This window comes from Pagrus pagrus (assembly GCF_965226575.1).
Source record: "Pagrus pagrus genome assembly, chromosome: 1".
NCBI classification, from domain to species: Eukaryota; Metazoa; Chordata; class Actinopteri; order Spariformes; family Sparidae; genus Pagrus; species Pagrus pagrus.
Window position 1 is genome coordinate 16,874,064 of NC_140185.1, and position 23,267 is coordinate 16,897,330.

The window sequence follows — 23,267 nt, forward strand, 5'->3', positions numbered from 1 at the left end:
GCTCTGACCTGTCAAGACATGGACTTAGGACCTCTGAGGGTGTCCTGTGGTGTCTGGCACCAGGACGTTTTATAGTGGATCCTCTGGGTCCTGTATGTTGGGGGGTGGGGCCTCCATGGATCAGACCTGCTCCAGCATGTCTCACAGATGCTTGATCAGATTGGGATCTGGGTAATTTGGAGGCCCGGTCAACACCTTGGGCCCTTTATTGTGTTCCTCGAGCTGTTCCTGAGCAGTGTTTGCAGTGTGTCAGGGCACATTGTCCTGCTGGGGGGGCACTGCCATAGGGTAGTGTTGTTGTGATGAGGAGGTGTACTTAGTCCACAACCGTGTTTGGATGGGTGGCACCCAAGGTTTCCCAGCAGAACATCGCATTGTGATGAGATGATCAATGTTATTCACGTCACCTGTCAGTGGTTTTAATGTTGTGGCTGATAGGTGTATATATATTTGAAGAACTGGAAAAATGTCTCTTCACAGAAATCATGACCGGGTTCCTCAAGATAACCAACAGACCTTGTTGTGAGCAGTTTCGTGTAGGAATTACTTTCATTCTCTATCACCACACAGAAGGAAGTGCGCATCTACTCATGAACTAGAGGCAAGCTGACGAAGTTAGCTGACATTACAACTCCACCAAGAAGGAAACCATTAATGTCAGTAGTGACGATGTCTGGTCAATGCGTAGATGCAAGCTTCCTTCTACAGTATTTTGGTAGAAAGAAAATAGTGCGTAGGAAGCAGTGGATTCCCCCTGATGAGCAGCTGGCACTGTGTATAGAAGCCTCTACCATCAGTCAATATGTGTAAATATTTTATTGACTGAATATGTGGGTGAGTACATACAAATACCAAAAACAACCATATACTAGGGAAAATAAAAGAGCAACAAATATGAACTCCACAGACTGATTTTGGAAAAGAGCAAGAAGAGAGGACAGTACACACCAAAACATCCAAGTATGCTTCAATAACACTTAACTTGTAAATTCAATCTTTAGTTGCCGTCACACGATGAGTTACGAGGGTTGAGGTCCTGTTTAGTTTGTGAGGTATCGATGTTCAAGTGCTGCTGTAGGCTCCACTGCTCATCAGATCATGAACTGGGAGCCAGAGAGGTAGTGGGAGTCTTTCCAGATGTTGGTCTCTCCACAGTTGGTGGTCCTCCTCTTACACTGGCAGCAGCGCCTGTACTCTTCAAGCTTATCCACCAGGAGCTGACCAGCAGACCTGACCACAGGGAGACAGAACACAGCAGGAAATCATGTCGTCCTGTATGAATGACGAAGGCCGTGATATATCCTCTAAGTCAAAGTACAGTAGATCGCAATCAGATGAGTGTTGTGGCAGTTCTGACCTTCAAATTTGTCTTTTGAATTTGAACTTTGACTTTTGATTACAGCACTATGGATAGATGAACAGATGTAAATGCATGGGTGAATGCTGATGGTGGCTCAGGGCGATCCTACATCCACACACCTCAGAAAGCGCCTCTCCTCTTCCTCTCGTTGATGTTTGAGCCTCGTAGTGCGACTCCACTCATCCTCCAGTGACTTACTGATGTCCCTCCTCTTCTCAAAGTGATTAATGCGATCCAGTAGTAACCTGGACAGGAAACATATCAAACTACTATAGTTTACACATTCTCATTGGTATCTCTTTCACTTCCAACTTTCTTTACTCACTCCATTTTGTTTTGTTTCAGAATTTCTCTCTCCTTCTCCAGCTGCTCTTGACGGTTGTAAAGTTCTTCCTTTTTCCTCTGAGTGGCAGCGCTGAAGTTTACCTGGAAGAGCTGCCAGCATGTAGAATGAAACCGCGTCAATTTAAAGAAGCGTCTTAGTAGCCTGAAAATACCTGTTAAAGTACTCAAGTAGTGTACTTATACCTTTGGAAATGTACCTTTTTATTGTATATTGTACTTTTTACTCCACTAAATGCTGGGTAAGATTTTATACAAAGCTCAGATAAATAAAATCTGATGGACGTTTAGTTTAAGCCATCCTATTGCCAAACCTCAGCTAGATACTACATGAAACTGCTGCTTACATGTTGATGCATCAGTGCTATTAATAGCAACAATATAATATATATAATAATATAACATGGTTGGCTTTTGATACTTTTACTACATTTTGGTGTTGTATGTTGTATGTACTTTTAATTAAGTAAAAATAAAATGCAGGACTTTTACCTCTAAGGGTATTTTTACACTGTAGTTTTACTATGTTTACTTAATTTCAGTTTAAAACCTTTTGACGTTATGTTGAGTTAGTGGTTACTCTGGTGATATGCTTTTTTTTTTTTTTGAGTATGAAAAATCAGTCAATTCAGACATTTTGCACCTTTAAGTCAGGGATCCCAGTACCTCTTCCACTACAAAACAAAGCCGACACTTTTAATATAATTTAACATCTTTGTGGTTATTTCTGACATCTGGATAAGGTTGTGACTGAAAATCAATCTTTATGGCAGCAATCAGAAACAGAGGTGACCTTCTGCGCCCTCTCTCGGCCCTCGGTGTTACTGGCTGCTGTCTCACAGCAGTTGAACCCGCAGTTGTCAGCCTGGCACTCTGGAGGGTCTGTGTACTTCTTATCTCCCACCTAAAGGACAGAACAGATGCATTTTGGATGTAGATTAACACAGAGCAGATCATGGAAAAAAATCTCCCTGTGCTGGATGTGGCTTTTCTCACCCAAGAGATCAAAACAAAGCCAAATGAAAATTGTGTTGCTGTTTGTTGATATTCCAAAAAATATTGAAGAATTTTGTAAAATCAAGTTCTCTCTGAAATTGATGAGACACACGCAGCACCTGAGCATGTTGAACATAGGACACAAGCATGATTTTGGTCCACCAGTAGAACAGCTGGCATGAATTTTATTCACAACGGACAGTAAATGGACATTAAAATCATTGCAGCAGAATCCAAAATATATTTTTTTATTTAATGCATTCTTCTTCCTCAAAATCTGGAGCTGACATTATCCCCAATGCAACTCCACCACCAACAGTGCAGTCAGAGGTTTGGGTTTGTTATGCTGGTACTGGTTTATGTATCCTTCAACCGCCTTGTGCAAAGAAGCAGTCTTTAGAAGAGCAGTAACTTCCCTGAAAGCCCCTGTTTTACTTCTTCTTTCTTTCTTATTAATGAGTACTGTTGCCAGAACAAGACTATTTAACAGGAATTTTAAGAGAAGCAGTGACCAAACTCTAACACAGTATGCTGCAATAAAACAAGTAACCAGATCCTGTTTCACAATTTTCATAGTAGAGTTTGATGTTAAACATATAACCTAATATGTGACAGATCATATAAGACATACTGTACAGTATGTTCTAGTATTCACGTGAAGGGTAAACCCGCCTGCACTCTGGCCCTTGACTGGCAGGATGGGCGGTAGCTTTACTCTGCTGCCTTCCTTTGACCTACAACCTTCCTCAGCCTGAACAACACAACAGCACATGTGGACGTCCTTCATCTTCCATATTTAGAACTGAGATTCTTCATAAATAATCACTGTCAGAATATATATTTAAAGTGCCAACACCAGGCTTATTTTGTTAACCAAACAATAGTTATGGATAAAACATAAAAATGAAAACGAATCACTGTGTATTCGCCTAAACTTTAAAAAGTAACCAATCCCAGACTAAAAAGATGGCCGTGTCCTACTCTGCTCATACTGTCACTGGTGATCAAGTATGGGAACACAATCATTTGCAAAATGTTGTAGTGTAATATAACCATATAATCATAAATAAGTAGTTAGTGGTAACATATAACAACTGGTAACAAGTACTGAAATATTAAAGAATCTAATCAAAATGTGAATGAATCATAAATGAACTAGTTGATCGAACAGGCACCTATTGATTGAAGTGATGATTAAATGACTGAATTGTGTTACTTTGGAGTGAAATATAACCACAAATGAAAGAGTGAAGTCATGTTATATTATTGTTGTTCAGTCAGTAGGGCAGATCATGGAGGAGAGAAGGTGTTGCTCTGCTCACAGAGAAGCCAAGGTCAAACATGTAGATAAGGAGTCAGTGCAGCTGCCAGCCCCGCCTTTCCAGCTCCGCCTTGCCTGGCCTCCAAGATTTGAAGTTGCCGCCATGGTAGAGCACAAAAGGATGAGCAGAGAATATCGTAGAGAGGTCATAAGACGGGCAAGAGTCGATAGGGGAGGGGGCACGCGTTTTAATGTTGAGTAGAGAATATCGTAGAGAGGTCACAAGACGGGCACAAGCAGAAAGGGGAGGGGGGCACGTGTTTTTGCCACGAGAAGGAAAGTACCCAAGTCAGCAAAATTTGGATGTAAACAAAAGAACGAGCCAGGATTGGACAAACCTTGGGGCCCAGCCCCCAAATTAATGAATATAAGGAGTATGTTTTGTATTGAGAAGTTGGGTCTTATCAGATGAACTTCTGTCTGTATGATCTCATGCTTTAATTGTCGACAAGTAAACATTACTGCACTCAGCTTTGGAGGACTCCTGGAGATTATTTCCTTTTTATTGGTGACTCTGAAACTCTGAAACACCTTTTTGGACAAACAAAGATTAAGAAGTCGATACACGACAATGTCAAGTCTGAAAGTCAGCTTTGTGTGGTATGTTCTTGCCTGAGTGTCCAGAGCCCTCTTGTAGTGCTTAGTTCTCTCGTGTTTCTGCTGGAGCTTTTGAGCCTTCTGCAAAGCTAACCTAAAACACACACAACAGATGATGCACTAGTTATCACCACAGATGATTATCTGAAATGCCCGAGCAGTACCGTTGTCACAGACTCACTCCTGGACCAGCTGGACCTGGTCTAGATGCTCCATGAGGAGACGGGTCTGCTGGTCTCGAACCTCATGTTGCCGCCGGCTCTCTATCTGACTCTGAAGCTCGTTCATGTAACGATGCTGCTGAATCCTCCTGACAGGAGTAAGGGGTCGGGTCGGGAAGATGAATGAAGTCTGAACACATGAAGCCCAGAGAAGACACTGAATTTTAGCAAGCTGCTGTTACACTAAAAAGATGCAGTGAGTGACAAGAGTTTTAAAGTATGGTTTAATGTTTTTAAAGTACTTTTACTATTAACCCTCCCACAGTCTATCAGAACTGTATTCGGTTAAATCAAACATCCCACTGCTGCTTCTTCACATTCAAAGCACTCTCTAGTATACACCACACAATCACAACAATTACCCAAATTCAAGCAATCCTTATGGCCAGCGCAACCTTGTCATTTTGTCCGATCACTGAAAATTTGACCAACAATCATAGCTTCCCACAAGTTTTTCCAATCATAGCGGTCCACCATGCAAAATGTTGAGCCATTCATGTACATCACCAAACTCACTTCCTTGTTTCTGCTTCTGACGGTGCAAAAATGAAATGAACGCCTGACATTTGCCAACAAAATTACTGTCAAAGTGACCATGCAAGGCAAGTCCATGATGTTCTGCACGAAAGCGGGCCTTTCCGTTACGTGCATGTTACACTTATCTACCAGACTGACATTTGACACCGAGGTCAGCAGCAGCATGGTGGTTAATCAAAAATGTGTTGTGGGACAGTTTTAAATGTTTCAGGAAGTAATGGAACAGGAATAAGGAACTACATTTAGTTATTAGAAGCACTTATACTTCTCATTGCTGACATGTGGCTTCTTTTGTGTTTGGCTGCACTGTAAACAGATAAAACAGTTGCTCTTCTGTTGAAAAAGACTGAAACTTGAGTGTCCAGGTTCTACTCACAGGGTAAAGAGGACAGTAAGTCTTCTCTTTCTTCTCAGACATTTGCAGGTTGAATGTTGCAACCTGCTTTGCATGCTCACGCTGCTCATTCAGCTTTGCCTGCCAGATGAACACAAAGAAACAGGCTCCTTTTATTCTATTTGTATTCGTTCTAAGACATCGAGAACATAACATATCATCACAGGGTAAACAAAATGACTCTCTTTGGCTCCTTAATCGATTCTTGGGGACACTGATTTGTTTTAGAGGCTGTTTTATTGAATTTTGTTAATGTTGGCAAAAACAACATGCACTTAAAGTTGTTTAATTTTGAAGTTATAATGTTCCACACTTCAGTTCTCACAAGGGGATAAAGCCGTTTGCTCAGCTCTCTGGCCCTGACCAGTGTGGAACCACCCTTTACTCCTCAATTTTTAAGATGTTTAATCTTTTCCATTTTTGTTTGGTTAAGGTTTTTGTTTTTATGGCAGCTTTTACTTTTTCCTGACAAATCCCCAGGGCACTCACAAACCACCTTCAATAACCTGCAGCAGACAGCATGAAATAGGTCCTTACAAAGAGCCTATGAAAAAATATAAAAAGGCTATATTTATTCAAGCATTTTACAAACTTTTAAAAGATTTTTTTACGGTGAGAAAGCCCTCGCCCACTTGGCAAACATAATCATAGTTTTAACCACACTAGCAGCATAGCTCTGGGGATGCTAATGTAGTTACATCTTCTGGTCAACTCTGGTCATCTCATGGTCATGACCAAATACCTGCAAAACTGCTTACATTTCTACAGCTCTCAGCTGTTGGCCTACTTGTGTTTGCATTAATTACCAAATGTTAGCATGCTCAATTTAGATGGTGGCCTAAATGCTAATATCAGCAGGTTAGCATTGTCATTATGAGGACGCTACTATGCTGACAATAGCATTGTTGACCTCATCCTCCCTGCTGCCATTACAAGTGTCACTCCAGAGGTGTATATAACCTACAATGCATTTCCACTTTAACAGCAACAAGCTGGTGATTTACAGTAGTTAAACGGGATGCTTGATGTCATGTGAGTATTTTCTGCAATCAAATTTTGTAAAAGAATTTCTATTGTTGTTCCATTAGGCACTGGTTTTTGCTTATACTCCTTAAACGCTTTATATTTTGTACACTTCACTTAAATTTAACTGGTCCCAGTGTGTGACCCTCACCCAAGGAACCCATTGGTTGTTACTGGTTGTACTACTTAAGTTTTTTTTTTCGGAGCAGTTTCTGGCACAAGCATTTACTTAAAGTTCATCTATCTTACCTGTTCTTCGGCCATGTGCTGCTTGTCTCTCAGTTGTTCTTTAAGCAGTAAGAGTTTCTCCTGAGCTTTCTCCTCTGCCTGCTGCTGCTCCCTCAGGTACACTGGAGCATTTTTTTGGGCCCGCTGCATACACAGGTAGCACAGCTCCTATGAAGGCCACAGGAATTATAATTATAGTATTTTTTTTTATTATTTTCTGCACAGGCATTCTAATATGAACTATTTGTAAAGAATGCATTTGTGTGGTTACATCCCCACAGCTCCCTTGACAAAGTCCTGTGCTCCTGTAAAAGCAATAAAGCTTTATCTGGCATTGTACTGTCAAGCTCTACTTGCATGGTCTCAGAAGGATGGTGCCTGTCAAAGCAAAGAGGCAGGTAGAACCAGGGCAACGTTATACTGGAGTAATAACAATAAAATCTCATTCTTATCACTCACTTTGATTTTTAGAGTCTATGCTATCAAAGTTAGATTAGATCGACACTTTCACACAGATATATGACTGCACCTACCCCCCACACACACGCACACACACAAACACTCACCTGTCCAGCTCGGGCATGGCCAGAGCAGCTAACACTCACACGAGGTGCCTTCAGTTTGGGAGCGACCTCTGTTGATGAGATGGAGGTGCTGGGCCTGTGAGTGAGAGATTTGTTACCACTGTATACATAAAGGGAATGACTCCGTTGTACATGTGCAGTTTGGTGTCATCTTCTTTAGTGATTGAATGCAACTAAGTACGTGTACTCAAGTACAAGTACAATTTTGAGGTACTTCACTTGAGTATTTCCATTTTCTGCTACTTTAAACTTTTTATTCCACTACATGTATTTGATAACATTGGTTACTAGTTACTTTATAGATTACATGCTGCAACAGAGCCAAAGTAGCACTTCAATTATTTTTTTAATTAATTAAATTAATTTATTTGACCAACAATCAGATAAAAAACACTAATTCTGATAATCAGTTGTCTCATAGTATACAGTGTATGTACAGTAAATAATTAACTTTACCTGTACTTTGGATACTTAAGTACATTTAACATCAGACGCTTTAAGACCTTTGCTCCAGTATGACTTATGGGTACTTTTTTACAACACTGTCAGATTATCACAAAGATTTAACTTCAACACGTGTTGTCTTCACTGGGCAGGAAGGTAATCTGAAAAGTAGCTAAAGCTGTCAGACAAATGTAGTGAAGTAAAAAGTATAATATTTCCCTCTGAGATGTAGTGGAGTATAAGTATAAAGTGGAAATACTCAAGTGAAGCACCTTGGGGGGAGGCTGACAGTGCAGGCAGGTGATGACAGAGGAGAAATCTGTCCCACAGCCTGTTGTGCATCATTGATGGGGCTGGAAACGGCCTCAGGCCAGTAACAATACAAGACCACCACTGAGCTCTCAGTTCTCACTGGCTCATCCACCTGCAAACAACAGCTCTGTGCACTGCAAACTGAACCTCTCTGTTGATTGTGTGTCCTTTATCTGTCTCTCTGTGTGTGTCTTTGTGTGTGAAGTACTTGTCTGTGGCCTCCATTGGGGGTTTCGGATTCGGTTCTTCAGTCAGGCTGACAGCTTTCATCTTGGCAGGCTGCGGAGTCTCATGGGATTTAGATTCTCTCTGTTGGGGAACTTCTGTAGAGACACACAACACTCTGAGGGGGTTCACTGCTCCTAAAAGTAGCTGCACTTATCATGCTCCAGATACATCATCACTGATTCTGTCATTCCTCACTCAATAGTTACACTTTCGTTTCTGTATCTCAACCTGCTACATTGTGTTACTTATGTTCTGAAGAGAGTTTCAGTAGCCAGCTCCAACTTGGTACAATGTTTAAGCCTCATCTAATCTCTTATCTAGCTTTCACTATCACCAGCTTTCTATATGCACCAAATAGAAACTAAAAGCTTTATTTATGGTTTATTTGAAACAGGGCTCCACCCCAACCTGTTGGTGCAACCAGTTCATCTTGAACTGCAAGATCACAGCTTAAATGAATAGTCGGCAGTGTTTCCTCTGTACTTGTTTTGCAGCAGTACTGGCAGGAGGTACACTTTCATTTGTTCTACGTGTGTTTTTTTGTTTTGTTTCCCATTGTATCTAGCTGCTGTGGTAATGCTCTTATCGTGCTGGTCCACCACTCCTGAATGAATGTAGAGGAAACACTGGTTTGACACTGGAAAATATTTGCTTTTCTGATGAAGATAGATTACTGCCTTCATGAATGTATGACAAATATGAAGCTTTGGCAAGGAAACAGTTAGCTAAGCATAAAGGCTAGAAGTAGGGTAAAATAGTTGACCTGTGAATCCATAAACCTCCTCGAGCCTTATTTTCGAAGAACCAGCAGTGACAAAGGCTGACTGTTGCGTCGCCTCATGTCACCTGTTCCTCGGCCAAAGTGCTTCACTTAAACACACCGCAAAGACGACAGCTGAAGACCAACTAGCTCGTATCTTCTGCGGCTGCATGAGAGGAAATACCTCCGATACCACCAGGTGGCAGTAGTCAGTATTTGTCATTCAAAAAGTGAAAAGGGAAGGCTCCGGATTACAGAAGCATTAGCCACTTGTTTCACACTAATCTCGCCACACAAGCTGGGGTCACAGATGCACCCCGACAGCCCCGACATTGGCCGACAGTCAACCGTTGGCCTGGTGCGTCAGGGCCCTGAGAAAAAGTTCTGCACTCCCCGTAAAATCACAAATTGTCTTTTTACACTTCTTTTCTTGGTACATATTAAACAAACAAGATATCATTTCTTCATAAGCAAGTATAAAAGTGCTAGTAGAGGGATTTTGTTATCTTTGGACGGAGCCAGGCTGGTTTTCCCCTCCTTCCAGTCTATGTAAAGCTATGCTAATTGGCCCTTGGATGTAGGTTCATATTTTAAAGAGAGATACCAGAGTCAGCTAACATTTCAGCGAGAAATAAAATAAGACTTATTCACCAAAATATCGATGGTATCCACTCCTCCAAACAGCTAAAGCCCTTCGCACATACGGACATATGAACAAGAACTACCATTTCCATCACATCACGCTTATTTCAGCTTCTACAGCCACTGCTGCTCAAGATCATCATCACAGTGAGGAACAAATTAGTTGGTTTTTTTGGCAGAAAGTTGATAAGAGATTTCAAAGAGTTTGGATTTGATTCAATACTTAATTTAGATTCATTAAAGTGCAATCAAATCCCAAATTGTCAGCCTTGTGCAAAAAGCTCTTTCACCTCGTGCATTCCTCTGGTCTGGAGCTGGTGACAAGCTCCACAGATCTTTGTCACCAGCTTTGTTGTCTGGCGGAGAAGAGCAGACAGTTGGCAGGGTGATGGGGTTAGTAGTCTGTGGCCTCTGAAGCCTGGACAGTCCACCCGACATTAAAGACACGCTGCTGCCAGGTCTCTGGGGGGGCAAAAGTACACATGATCTGCAATAACACTTACTGTACATACATACAAACACACACATGCGCTTCTTTATACTCACGTTGTTAAAGGCTAACAGCAGCTTTCCAGTTCCATCCATGGCATTTATAAAATCTCTGTTGAACTTCATCCGCACCTTTCAATAACATCACATGAGATTAACGAAACAGTGGTCGTAGTCGAAAACAATGTGAATCACAGCATGAGAAATACAGTATGAGCACCTTGTTGTTCTTAAAGGACAAAAGTCCGATTCCCTGTAAGGTGAGGAACACATTTTGTTCAGAGGCCAAAGCTCTGAAGAGGAGCAGGAGAGTTTCTCTAACGCAGCCCTCCACCACGTCTCGACTGAACGGAGTCTCTCGTGACACGGCTGCAAAGTTCAGCTGCACCACTGGTAGATGTGTTGCTGCAAAGGAGACACACACACAGTTAACGTGATTGATCCACCTCCCTTTAAGATTCATACAATTTCAAATGAGTATCTGTTGTCATGAGGGCAGCTATGATTTTCCAGCATATCCTCCCTGTTTATAGTAAATGAAGGCTACTCATTTCCCTGTAGTATTACATAACATCTTCAGTTATTGTCAAGTAAGTGTTTAAAGGTGCAACAGGTGAGCATTTGCCACATGTCGAATCCATACTCAAAACAAATACGGGGCAGCATATCACCAGAGTAACTGCTAACTGCTGCTAACCGTAGCTGCCGTTAGCTCAGTTAGCCGTGCAGCTAGCGGCCCGGACTGGGAGCTCAGAGCATTGGGGAAGTGTCGGTGTTTATACTGCTAGCCCAGAGGCTTTGGACCAGGACAGGCCAGGGCTAGCTGGCGATGTTGTCAGAGTTTTTTTTTACAATTATTTTAATAAGAAAACAACACTTACAGCAGCTTCTAATAAAAAGTTCAACATTTAGCTTTAAATCTATTGAAGCTCTGCTCAGCTGTGATTTGGTGTTTTTAGACTTTGGTTTTGCATAGAATTGACAAACAAGAGACAATGCATTTATTAATAAGTAATGGTAGGAAGATTTTATGTTTGGACCGTGCCAGGCTAACAGTTCCCCCTGGTTCCAGTTTTTATGCTAAGCTAAGGTAGCAGGTGTTAGCTTAGCATCATATTTACCTTTCAAGAAAGATATCAATCTTCTCATCTAAATCTCTGCAAGAGAGTGAATGACTGTATTTCCCAGAATTTTGAATTATTTATTGAAGTCCAACTGAGAGCGTTTGCCATGATGCCATCAACAGCTGTAAAGGGACACTGAAACATTTGAACTCTTAATAGGATTACCATCAGCAACAACAATTACTCTCCTACCAATTTTCCAGATAGGAACAGGGTCACCTAAAGCATTTTAAAACGTTATTATACAGCCTAAATTACAATATATATCACAACAAAGGCTGTAATTTTTTGCTTTTGTTATTGCGGCTCATTTAAAAATGTGCTCACCTGCAGCCAGAGGTCGGACCTGCTTCAAACCCAGAGACTGGACCAGCTTCCCGGCCAGGAGGAAGATGGGTCTCTGGATCATAGTGAACTTGTTTCCTGTGTCCACCTTCTGCTGAGAGAAGGTGAAGGTCCCTAGTCCTGCCAGGTGGACCCCCTAGTAGAAGGTAGGTAGGTAGGTAGTTAGATACTGTAGATAGATAGATAGATAGATAGATAGATAGATAGATAGATAGATAGATAGATAGATAGATAGACTTACCTTCTGTAAGGTCATCTGACGCTCAATGTAGCCGGATACATCGCCCCAGATACAGTTAATATCTGAAAGAAACGCATTTTGTTTGGTTATTTGGCGACATGGAGACGTCGTGAAAGGCAAATGCGCACTTTCTTGGCTCTGTATACACAGCATATAAACTAGCAGCAGCTGGACGAAGAGTTAAACAAAGTGTCATTGGTTTACAGAAGACAAAAGTTTTAATCGGACCGTTTTCAGACAGCTGGCGGAGAGTCGGTAAAGTCCGTCTGTCCGCCTCTGACACCAGCCGCAGTATGTCAGTCATCTCTGTAAAACTCGTCGGAAGAATCCTCACAGGGTGAAGCACTTCAAAACGAGTCTCTGCTGTATTTATCCTGCTTGTCTACAGTCTCCGGAGCACCTGAGCGCCTCGGTATCCCTTAGCAATGCAATGCAATGCAATGCAATGCAGGGCTCTCCAGAGCGCACCGGTGCGTCGTAGAGTCTCTCTGTCACTGCGGATACAGCAGAGCAGGTTTTAAGATGAGCAGCGCTGTGTGAAGTACCCAGAAGTCACAGTGGAGTCACAATAAAGATATCGCGTTAAAAATAATACTGTGGTAAATGTGAAAGTCACTCATACAAATAGTATTAGAGTAACATTCTTAAAGCATCTGATATTAAAAGTAAATTATGTATGGATCGATTATCGTCCTGGCCAATCATCAGGTCCGATATTCAGCATGTTTCTTCTGATTAGTGGAATCAGTTTTCTTTTTATTCTGATTGTCAATAAACATGCACTCATTTGGCACTGATGCAGCATGTAATGAGAAAAGTAACTAACTAATGTAGTGGAGTAAAAAACTACAATATTTGCCTCTAAAATGCAGTGGAGGGGAAGTATAAAGTACCAGAAAATAGAAATAGAAATACTCAAGTGAAGTACAAGTACCTCAAAGTATTATAGTTCAAATTATTATTATAGTAATTATTATTAATTATTAATGATTGAAAATAATAATAATAATGGTAATAATAATACTTATTATTATTATTAATATAGTAATTACAGGAAAGTAATAACAGTAAATAAAGGAAAGTACCTTTACTCAAGTACTCTTAAATACACTTCTGAGGAACCAGCTTGTCCCGAAATTGAAACTTCACTGGTTTTACACATAAATGTTATTGCACCATGTTATTGCCTGTGAGGACAGCTGCATGTCTGCTACAGAGCTGTCTGAAATCACCCCAGTGATGCTCACCCTCATCATCATCACGGGTTATTTGGCAACGATTAGCCAACCCTTGAGGAAATGAGTGGTGCTGTCTGGGAAGTGGCGATACAGGTTGTTTTCAGGGGGTTACCCCATCAGGAAGAAACTATGATATGGATCTGGAAGGATGTGGCGAACTGCGGCAGCTGCTGAACATTGATAAGACTCCAACAGCTTCCTTTTTACACATGCAATATTCAGATACCGTGAATGAAACGTTACATGAGAAAGGCATCTTTGTTAATTAATGCTGAGCTATTGAGGCTTTTTGATGTGTTAGTGCCTGTTTGTAAATGTTTAACAAACACTATGACATTTACTGTAAACATAGGACAGGACATGTTTCTGAAGGCTTTTAAACTCAGTTGATCAGAGAGGGAGTGTGGTTGTTTATAGTTTCAGTTTTTGAACACCTGACACAACCTTTGATTTCTTCAGAAGTGTGCCAGCTGGTTATAAAAAGGCACGCCTCTAAGCAAGCTCAATGAGTCTGCAGTGAGCATCACCATGATGGCAGCAAAAGTACCTCTGGCTCTTCTGCTTCTCCTCCTCACTTTACTGACAGGTAAGTGACTGACACAGCATGTCATAATTAGACAGGTTGAATTCTGTGTAAATCTCTCAGCGGTAACAGGTGGCGATTCCAAACTATTTATGGTGTTAAATATTCAAAATTTAAAGTGGGTGTTAATAAATGTATAGTCCTATATGAATACACTTAAATATACATATTCAGTGGTGGAAAGTAACTTATTGTTACTTGGCTAAACTTTTGAAGGTACTTATACTTTACTTTTCATTTGTATAGCATTTTATTCTACTTCTGAGAGGGAAACATTGTCCTTTTTCTTTCACTACATTTATTTTATTAGTGTTGTTAGTTACTTATTTGATTAAGATCTTACATAACCATCATCACACTGTTAAAGATTAAACCTGTGGTTCCCAACCTTTCAACTCATTCCCCATTTTCACATTTCTACTACTTGTTTTCATTTTCACCAGAGACATTGCCCCTCTTATCTTCTCACATTGTAAATAACTCACCCAGACACACGCAGGGGAGTAAATGGTCAATCTTTCAAAGAAAAGCAGAAAAAAGGGTAGATTTATGCAGCAGAACTTAGTTTTTTCCTCTTTCTACCCCTCATTAATCATCTCACAACCCATGCAATGTTATCTATCGCTGAACCATTCAGCACTGTCTGTTGAAAACCACCTGACTAAAGTTACTTAATATAAGGTAGTTAAAACCGGCTCTACCTGGACTGCAACAGTGAAATGCTACTTACACGTTGCATCAGGTTAAAAGTCTGGTGAAACATCACTGGCAGGGGTGAATTTCTTGCGTAATGACTTTAACATTTTGCTGTGACTTTGATGTAAATAGTAGTTTTGAACTTATAATGGAGTCATTTTTCATTATTTTAGTATTTACCAGGGTATCTGCATCTGAACACACTGAATTCAGTTCCCTTGAAAAATAGGCATGATGAGGCATTAAAAAGTCTTGAATATTTTTGGTCTGATACAGATCCAAATAGAAATCTGGATCTAGCAGATTTATTATGTTTTATTTGATATTGGTTTAAGCCTAGTTGAATTAAAGGGGACTGTTGGCAGAAGTATGCTGTCCACTCAGTGCCATTCCAGTTTGATAATAACACAGATATTACACTGCAGTCATTTGGTTTTTTAAAAAAAAGTCTTAAAAAGTCTTAAAAAGTAAGTGGATTATAATAATACTAATGTAGTAACACACTTAAAAAGGACTAATCATCAATTTTATGTGAGAGAAACAACCTTTTTATTATAAAAGAACAGGCATTAAAGCAGATCTTGTGATTCTGAAGATTGTCGAGCCAAAAAGGGGTTAAGAGGCCATCAACTTTTATATGACAATATCAAGACAAAAAGGTGTGAAATTAAAATTCTGTTGACGATGTAACTATAGTGCTATTGCTATGAATTTCAAACCAATACACACAATATCAACAACCCCCCATTGTGAAATCTCCATGTGGTAATGCAGCACATTACGAGACGTGTCAAATAACATGAATAAGAGTTCCCTAGTCAGAGTACTTCCACATATGTTGACCTTATTCCTATCACATTGGACATCACAAGACCATTAGCCACTGGAGAACAGGGATGTGGTCCCTTTGCTCACAATGTTTCCTAATAGTCACATCCTCATGGTATACTTTCACAAGGGGCCAACCTACACTATTCAGGGGCGGAACTAGACTTTTATACAAGGGGTGGCCAGAGGGTGGGCAAGGCTTCATCAGGGGGTCCATATACTAATGAAGGAAAATATTATGTCACCGTTAGTCCGGGGTCCAGCTACTGACCCCTCGGAGCAGTAGCACCTCGGCAATTGTTTTTATGTAACTTTTCTACCCTCATTTAAGGCGTCCAATATTCATTTGTTACTCTCAATGGCCCCTTTTGGGTTCACTCCAGGCATACATGGCATTCATGTGATGTTCTGACTTTTAGTGAAGTTTAAACCCGGCATCTTTAAACAAGGCTTTTTTCCAGTTGGAAAACCCTGACTCGGACTCCAGCCATGGATTGTTCCTACACCAAGAGCTGTTGAATTCCTTCCTTGTTCCATGTTGAGTTCTTGGGAACATTCTCAGACATGGCTGAACAGGACCCTCCTCTCTGGATCTTGACATGTCCAGAATACATATTAAGTAGTTATGGACACACATCTCAAGGGATTAAATACTGAAATACTTAAATACAAGATAAAGTACTGTGGCCAACAGTGGCTAACTTATAGGTTTATGTGTAGACCATTTGCACAACAGTCGTTTTGACATCAAAAGCTTTTGTTCAATTTAAGTGAAGCTGAATCTGGACCTTAGGCTAATTAATGCCATTAGTAGCACCTGTGTTTACCATACTATGTCATATCATAATAGCAGCTGTTAAAAAAAGGTTCAGAGATAGGTAAGTAGGTATGGGCCCCACTTGGTCCTTTAGGTGCACAATATGTGGTGCTTGATGTGGATGTGGGGGGTTCGGTGGCATCTCCTCCTAGCAGCTCTGGCTCACTGTCTTCCTCCTCAGAGGCAGACGTACGTGTGTCACTAAGCGTTTTTATACTGGACAGAAACCGCTGTCCTTTTTGTGGCTAGGTCCACAAATTTAGACAGACCACGGTATATTTGGGGTCTGTCAGCATGACGCCTCGGAGGGTACACTTTTTGTCACCTCCATTGCTATGTACTGTAAGTCAAAGTCACCGATGTCCCTGCAATTGCGTGACATGGGCTGAGGTGTCGATGACGTGCACTGTCGTGCGACCCTGGAGCCTTGCGTCTGACCACACTGACTTGCCTGGCGAGCTCCAGGTTCGGAGCTGCCAGGACTGCTGACATTGGGTCTGTCTGGGCCTGATCTGTGCCTGATTTGTGCTTCTTTAATTAATTAAATTAATTAATTTAATTTAATTGGCAAAAAAATTCAAGTTGGCACCATGAGTGATACGAGGACGATGCTAGAGTTCATGTACGTCAGACAGGTTTGAGACGCTGACACTAAGAGCACCTAAGACACCCCTTCTTTCCACAATGGAGGGGACCATCATCAGCGATGGCCCAGCGGTTTCAATAGATATAACTTCGAATGTTCGCAGTGCGCATGCGCTCAGCCGTTGAGAAAAGAAGGTTGCTGGTTCGCGTGCAGACAGGGACGAGACCGTTTCTGACCACAAGTTGTGCAGTGCCTGTTAGAGTCACATATATATTGGCTGTACGATATTCACGCAATTTAGTGATGAGTCAAGTGTTTGGGTTTTTTTGTATTTTGTTTGAAATGTGATTGAATGATGCATTGATTCATTCATTCATTCATTCATTCATTCATTCATTCATTGAAATGCATTTGTTGTAATCAGGTACATTCAGCAGCTACAGTGTCTTCTTGATGCTGCCACCAGGGGGCACCAAAGTCTATCAAGTGTAAATCTAAAGGCCTTTACTCACTGCCTTCAGTTTGTTTGTATGTGTGCACATAAAACAGACAGACGCCTCGTGCTCTGGCTTGAATGACTGTGCTTTAAGCTATAGCCCGCTTCAGCAATCAGACCATGACTGAATAATAATAATATTAATATAAAAAACAAAACAAAAACATCACAATAATATCGATAATAAATCATCAGCATCATGACATTTGATGTTTTTGTGATAAAATTCTATGAATAAGATCCACAACTGCAACCAAATACAAGTCTGGATTTAAAAGTGCATATCCTATGGATACCTCTATTACCTGTGTACTAGTCTATTATCACTTTTGTGTTGCTGAAATGTGAATAATGGTGATCAAACCGTACTGACTTAATCAAATCAAATAAAATCCATTTTATTTATACAAAATCACAATCATATTGCCTCAATGGGCTTTACAATCTGTACAGTGAATGACATCCTCTGTCCTTAGACCCTCGATTCGAGTGAGGAAAAATATGCCATGTTAATGGAAAAAAAACAGAAGATGGCGATAAAAAACGTAGTAAATAATAATGTTTATCAGAGATCAGGAGTGCCATTCCTTCCTCTTGAAAAACTATAGCAACTGATTTAAGATGAAAATGTCAGATGAAGTAATATTTTTGACATTTCATTCTCATGACCACAAACCAGTTCATGTTATATTTTTACACAGTAACATGAACCAAAATATGTGACATTTATTCACAGGTGTGTGTCCCCGGAGACCCCAAGGGAAATATGTCAGGGCAGGTGAGATGGTGGCGCTGCAGTGCCCCCGTTACAGAGGGTACGATCGTGGTGTTGGCAAACTGATCTGGACCAGTCACACCACCCAGGAGATGGATCTGACCAGCAACATGTCATCAGCGGAGCAGATGGAGATGGGAGTGCTGGTTCATGGAAGGAGTCTTGTGATTCTCAATGCTTCTGTAAACCATCAGGGGAATTACTCATGCTCTCAGGGGTAAAGTACATTCCCAAATAGATAAACACCATTCCTCTACTACAAGGGAGATAATATCTCCAGAGATTTCAACTTCAGAGGCTTTTGTTACTTTGTCATACGCTAAACAAGACTATAAAAGCGGCATAAATGATTCAGATTAGGTTCCTGCAGCTAGAAGTTGAAGTCAGAGCACAAACATGCTAACAATAACAACGCTAACATGCTGATGTTAAGTGGATAATGTTTACAAAGTCTTTCATCTTAGTTTAGCTTTTAGTCTGCTGACTCACAAAGAACAGCTGAGGCTGAAGGCAATTTTGATTTGCAGGTATTTGGTCAAAGTATTGGAAAAATTAAAAATTGACCTGATGATGAAGCTACTTGAATGAAAAGTAAGGGATTGCAGTTCATCCTAATGGGGACATTAATGTTTGTAATGTCATAGCAATTCTCCCTTACAGAACAAGCATATTGACATAGAATGAAAATATAATGTAATATATTAAAAACTACATTCTAATATTTTAATATATGGAGTTTTCTCATGTGTTTGACAATACATGCTATACCTAATATATTTAGCATTAAAGCATGTAAGCCTATTCTAGTAGTAACCCAAAATAAAATTGTGAACCTGACAAAAAAAATGCCATTTAGGTCTGTTCTAAAATTTTGTTGGCAGACATCTACAGGTCTTGAAAAATAATACAAAAACTATCTGGATGTAGAAACAGCTCAGGGGCGAAGAGGGATTTTATTTTGGAGACTGATCCTTCTGTCTCTACTTCCAGGTTCAAAGCACCTGCAAAATGTTTAAAATAACATGAACTCTTCATATTAATCTCTTCTTTATTAACATAACAGGAATGCCAGCAGACAGTTCTGGTTCAAGCTGATGGTATATACAACACAGACCAGAGAGTATGAAGAGATGACAACGTACCCAATGACGTGTTACACACTAGAGTCCTGCAAATTGACATGCCCTGATGTAAATACACCTTCTGAAAACATCAGGAATATTACCATCAACAGCATTATATGGCACAAGGTATTTAAACACAGCAAATTGTTGAGTGTTCATGAGAGTAAAAGAAGCTTATCTTGCATGATACATCATTTGTTTATATAATATTATGGTTTACCATAGTTTATGTAGAAATGAAAAAGCTGTTTTCTGTCCATTTTTTCCTCTTGTAGGAAGGAGAGTCATCCCCAACAGCTAATTACTTCCGGAGTGTGAAGGAGAATGACCGTGGTGTCTACACCTGTACCAGATCTTACCTGTATCGTGGTCAAATATACAATATGACCTCTACGGTGGAGCTTGATGTCCAACCAAGCAGTAAGAGAAACACTTTTTGGTTTATCTTGATAGGAGTTTAAATGTTCAATAAAAAGATGGATGTAAAGAGTTTTCTCTTTTTTCACACAGAAAAAAATGAGAAATCTGCAGTGATCACTTCACCGCACATGAGTGACAAATTTCCTGTAGATCTTGGTGAGTTTTAACACATACAAGCATTCACTACCTTTGTAAATTACTACTGTTACATCTTGTGTGTCTGCTTTTTCTAGGCTCAAAGGTGGTGATTGATTGCAAAGCTGTTGTGTACTCAGAGTCTGATGAGGTGTTCTGGTTAATGGACAAATCATTTGTGGGGAGAAACGACAGCTTACCAGTTTTCTACAAATTCAAACAGTAAACACTTCACACAGATGTTCCAGCTCTTTCAACTAAGACTAACACGGCCACATCAACAGTCAACACTATAGCTTACAGTTGTCCGTCTGTATCTTCCCTTATCCTTTCCTTTCCAGGGAACGTAATGCTGAAGAGATAAAGCTGACGGCATCTCTGGTGTTCAATAAAGTGTCAGAAGAGGATCTAGCAAAGACTTACACCTGTAAACTGGAATCTGAATCTCAACCCTCAAGCTTTGTCACCATCACCTTCGCCCAAAAAGGTATGCAAGGTACACGGATAGAGCTTTGGTTTACTATTGTTATTCTTATCTGTACATTCAAGTAACAGGGAACTTTCATCTGGCGCCTTCTACTTCAAATAAATTGTCATTTTTAGGGATCCTTGTCCTTCATGTCCCTACAGCTTCTTCTTTCTCCCTCAGTCTGGCTCTCAGCATTGTGATCATTGTGGTCATGATTGTTCTTACAGTGGTTGTTGGTGTGAAGTTCAAAATGGGCAATGCTCCTTTCGTGCGAGACACTCTTGCTTCCAATAGCAGCTTCTCAGGTGGGATTCATGATTTTGGCTCGTCAGTGAAGTCCTCTCGAACTGTATCAAAATGTGACAGCACTGTTGTTGGTTTTTGTCTTTGCTTAGATGGGAAGCGCTACGACGCCTTTTTGATGAGTTACAAGAGCAACACAGATGCAGGACTAAATGAAGATGACAGAAAATATCTGGAGAGTGTTTTGGAAGAGACATTTAGTTACAGTCTCTGTAGTGACATCTTACCAGGGAAAGGTACGTGTTTAAAATACAATTTGAATAAAATCTACCTAAAAATCTAAATGAAATAGTGTATAATGTGGACTCTGGTTGGTTGCAGCTGCAGAGGAGGCTGTGTTAGACTGCGTACAGCGGAGCCGGACGGTGGTTCTGGTTCCCACCTCTTCAGATCATGGTCCAGGAGCTGGAATGCTGAAGAAAATCCAAGCAGTCCTTGTGAAGCAACAGACTGGTTTGGTTTTTATCAAAACTGAGGCAACAGAGGCGTCGAGGTCAGGTTCATTATCAGAGGCCTTACAGCTTTTCGACAAGACTGGAAACTGTGTCACCTGGAGAGGCAAAAGCTCCATGACGCCCTTCTTGAAGGAGCTTCGGTCTTACCTACCTGCCGCACAGCATGCAGTAAAAAATACGCTTTTACCTCAGACAGCTACCCAGGGTGATAACTGTTAAAATATTAAGCAATGCCACAGCAAATATATCAATGTGTTTTAGTATGCAACTGTAATTTATATACTGAATATACTGTTTTTAAGCTAAGTCACACTGCAAGACGGTTGACATCTTTGCTATGTTTATAACAGAAAATTATTATTTAACTTTAAGATATAACATGTACATTTCTGCATTATTATTACATATTGTGATGAGTTATGTGAGGTCACGTGTTTGAACTCAGGTCAACCTCTTGCTGAATTAAGCTCACCAGAGAATCCCCTTCTCTCTCTTATTTTCCCTCTCTCCTCTCTGTAACATTCATGAAATAAAGCACATTGAATTAATTGTTAATGAGTCATTTCTTAATAACTGTGATCCGAGCACTATTAAGTAGATAATAATGAGTTACTAGAGTGCAGACTGGGAGATTCTACATTAATGAATCATTGGATAATGATTAGTTCATAAATATCTGTGAATCGACATGTTCCTGATTAATTATCAAGTACCCGCTGATTGGCACAAACTAGTGACGACTCACTAATTACTAAATCATTAGTCACTGTTTTCTTGTACCTTCAAGTAAAGTGAGACATGATACTGAGTAGATACCCACATAGACTCATTAAATATTAACTTCTTAATCAGTAGTTACTCTTTTTGTGTACATTCAAGCACAGTAATACTAAGTAGTTACCAAGTAGAATTTTAATTACTAATTCCTTAATCAATAGTTACTATTTTTGTGCGACTTCAAGTAAAGTGAGACATAATACTGAATAATTACCCAAAGACTCATTAAATACTAATTACTTAATCAGTAGTTACTATATTGTGTCCCTTCAAGTAAAATGAAGTATAATACTGAGAGTGATCCATGTCACCCATTCATCAGCTTTGACCCACACATTTCGGGGAACAACAACTGAGCCAAAAGGCCAGTGAGTATTGAACTTCTCTTCATCAGGTGACTGGAAACATGTTGTTGCTCCATGTTTCCTGAATAAGTAGGTCATCAACTTTAAGAACCTTATAAGCAGATGACATGATGAGTGCAGTTTATATGTCAGCTTATTTGATGTTTGTCTGCCACCTAGTGGAAGAATCCACAAGTGCAGCTACAAAGAATGGATATTCTTTGAAACACAGGATTTCCAGTTCATTTCAAGGATACATAGTAAATAATACATCAAAATCTAAATCTCCTCTGTCACAGGACCGCACAAACATTTAAAATAACGAAACTTTATAATAAAGCGAGGGAAAGTTGAGTAGTTTCAATCCAACTCCCCTCGATTTAGTCAGGTAAGCTAAGCCTTTTTTTTCATGCTGTGGGGAGGGTACCTGTAGATGGTCCTAGTTGGTCCAACCTATATGATCAGTTTATAAAAAAAATATTATTATAGATTTAACTGCTACTACTTCTCCTACAGTGCGACACCACTGTCATAAATACAAACCTCAGGTCTGGAACAGTTTGTCAGAGACAATGTAGGTGCTAACCACAAACAAAACTCTCTACATCATAACAATATTATGTGTTTAAACTTGTATATTGAAGTAAACAGGTAATGGAGAACTACTGTTTTTTACAACCTGGACCTTATTTCTAGCATAAAATAAATGTTGATAACAGACGAGCCCGGACTCAGAGGGGAATAGCGCTAGCATATCATGACAAAATATTGGTGAAATGAACTAGTTTCGTGGCAGATAATGCTCATAGAGGCTGCGCTTCAGTGCCCGGATCACTCCCATTATATGGATATACCTGCGCTACACTGGATCAAATTTCGTCTGAACTACTTCAAATGACACCAAAGTTATCTGGCTGAGTAAATGATCATATTTTATGCTAGAAATAAGGTCCAGGTTGTAAAAAACGGTAGTTCCCCTTTAAGTACATTTTGCTGATACTACTTGTGTACTTTGACTTAACCAAGAGTTTGA

At 40.2% G+C, this 23,267-nt stretch overlaps 2 protein-coding genes across 6 annotated transcripts in view; one reads left to right on the forward strand and one right to left on the reverse strand.

The window, feature by feature from the left end:
* LOC311254717 (interleukin-1 receptor accessory protein-like) overlaps positions 1-21,661 on the forward strand; it is a 44,334-nt gene extending 22,673 nt beyond the window's left edge. Inside the window, exons 1-10 of one of the 4 annotated variants that reach the window (XM_084348627.1) lie at positions 13,900-14,012; positions 18,169-18,424; positions 19,271-19,457; positions 19,607-19,751; positions 19,842-19,907; positions 19,985-20,108; positions 20,228-20,373; positions 20,517-20,660; positions 20,751-20,894; positions 20,980-21,661. In XM_084348627.1, coding sequence (XP_084204753.1) covers positions 13,955-14,012; positions 18,169-18,424; positions 19,271-19,457; positions 19,607-19,751; positions 19,842-19,907; positions 19,985-20,108; positions 20,228-20,373; positions 20,517-20,660; positions 20,751-20,894; positions 20,980-21,332 — 1,623 coding nt within the window. In that variant the 5' untranslated portion in view covers positions 13,900-13,954 and the 3' untranslated portion in view covers positions 21,333-21,661. Of the gene's footprint in view, positions 1-13,899; positions 14,013-18,168; positions 18,425-19,270; positions 19,458-19,606; positions 19,752-19,841; positions 19,908-19,984; positions 20,109-20,227; positions 20,374-20,516; positions 20,661-20,750; positions 20,895-20,979 lie in introns of those variants that run through there. The other 3 variants (XM_084348628.1, XM_084348629.1, XM_084348630.1) reach the window with 3 other exon arrangements.
* LOC311254705 (coiled-coil domain-containing protein 81-like) lies at positions 811-12,643 on the reverse strand. 2 transcript variants are annotated; one of them, XM_084348606.1, is made up of 16 exons: positions 12,417-12,643; positions 12,189-12,250; positions 11,930-12,083; positions 10,699-10,883; positions 10,536-10,610; positions 10,280-10,451; positions 8,568-8,682; positions 7,586-7,679; positions 7,041-7,187; positions 5,751-5,849; positions 4,798-4,967; positions 4,632-4,710; positions 2,496-2,606; positions 1,686-1,795; positions 1,480-1,605; positions 811-1,230 (listed from the first exon to the last, which is right to left on the reverse strand). In XM_084348606.1, the coding sequence occupies exons 1-16, from the start codon at positions 12,490-12,492 to the stop codon at positions 1,092-1,094; spliced, it is 1,914 nt and encodes a 637-aa protein (XP_084204732.1). In that variant the 5' UTR covers positions 12,493-12,643; the 3' UTR covers positions 811-1,091. The 2 variants fall into 2 exon arrangements, with proteins under 2 accessions (XP_084204732.1, XP_084204733.1); XM_084348607.1 differs by lacking the exons at positions 4,632-4,710; positions 4,798-4,967.
* Positions 21,662-23,267: the final 1,606 nt, after the last annotated feature.

What these genes read in the sequence shown, in the direction of transcription:
- LOC311254705 (XM_084348606.1), bottom strand. Translation starts at nt 12,492, where the DNA reads ATGACTGACATACTGCGGCTGGTGTCAGAGGCGGACAGACGGACTTTA. An exon ending in GCCGAGAGAGGGCGCAGAAG is followed by an intron (nt 1,796 to 2,495) that starts GTCACCTCTGTT and finishes ACATGCTGGCAG; the next exon opens with CTCTTCCAGGTAAACTTCAG. An exon ending in GAGGAGAGGCGCTTTCTGAG is followed by an intron (nt 1,231 to 1,479) that starts GTGTGTGGATGT and finishes CCCTGTGGTCAG; the next exon opens with GTCTGCTGGTCAGCTCCTGG.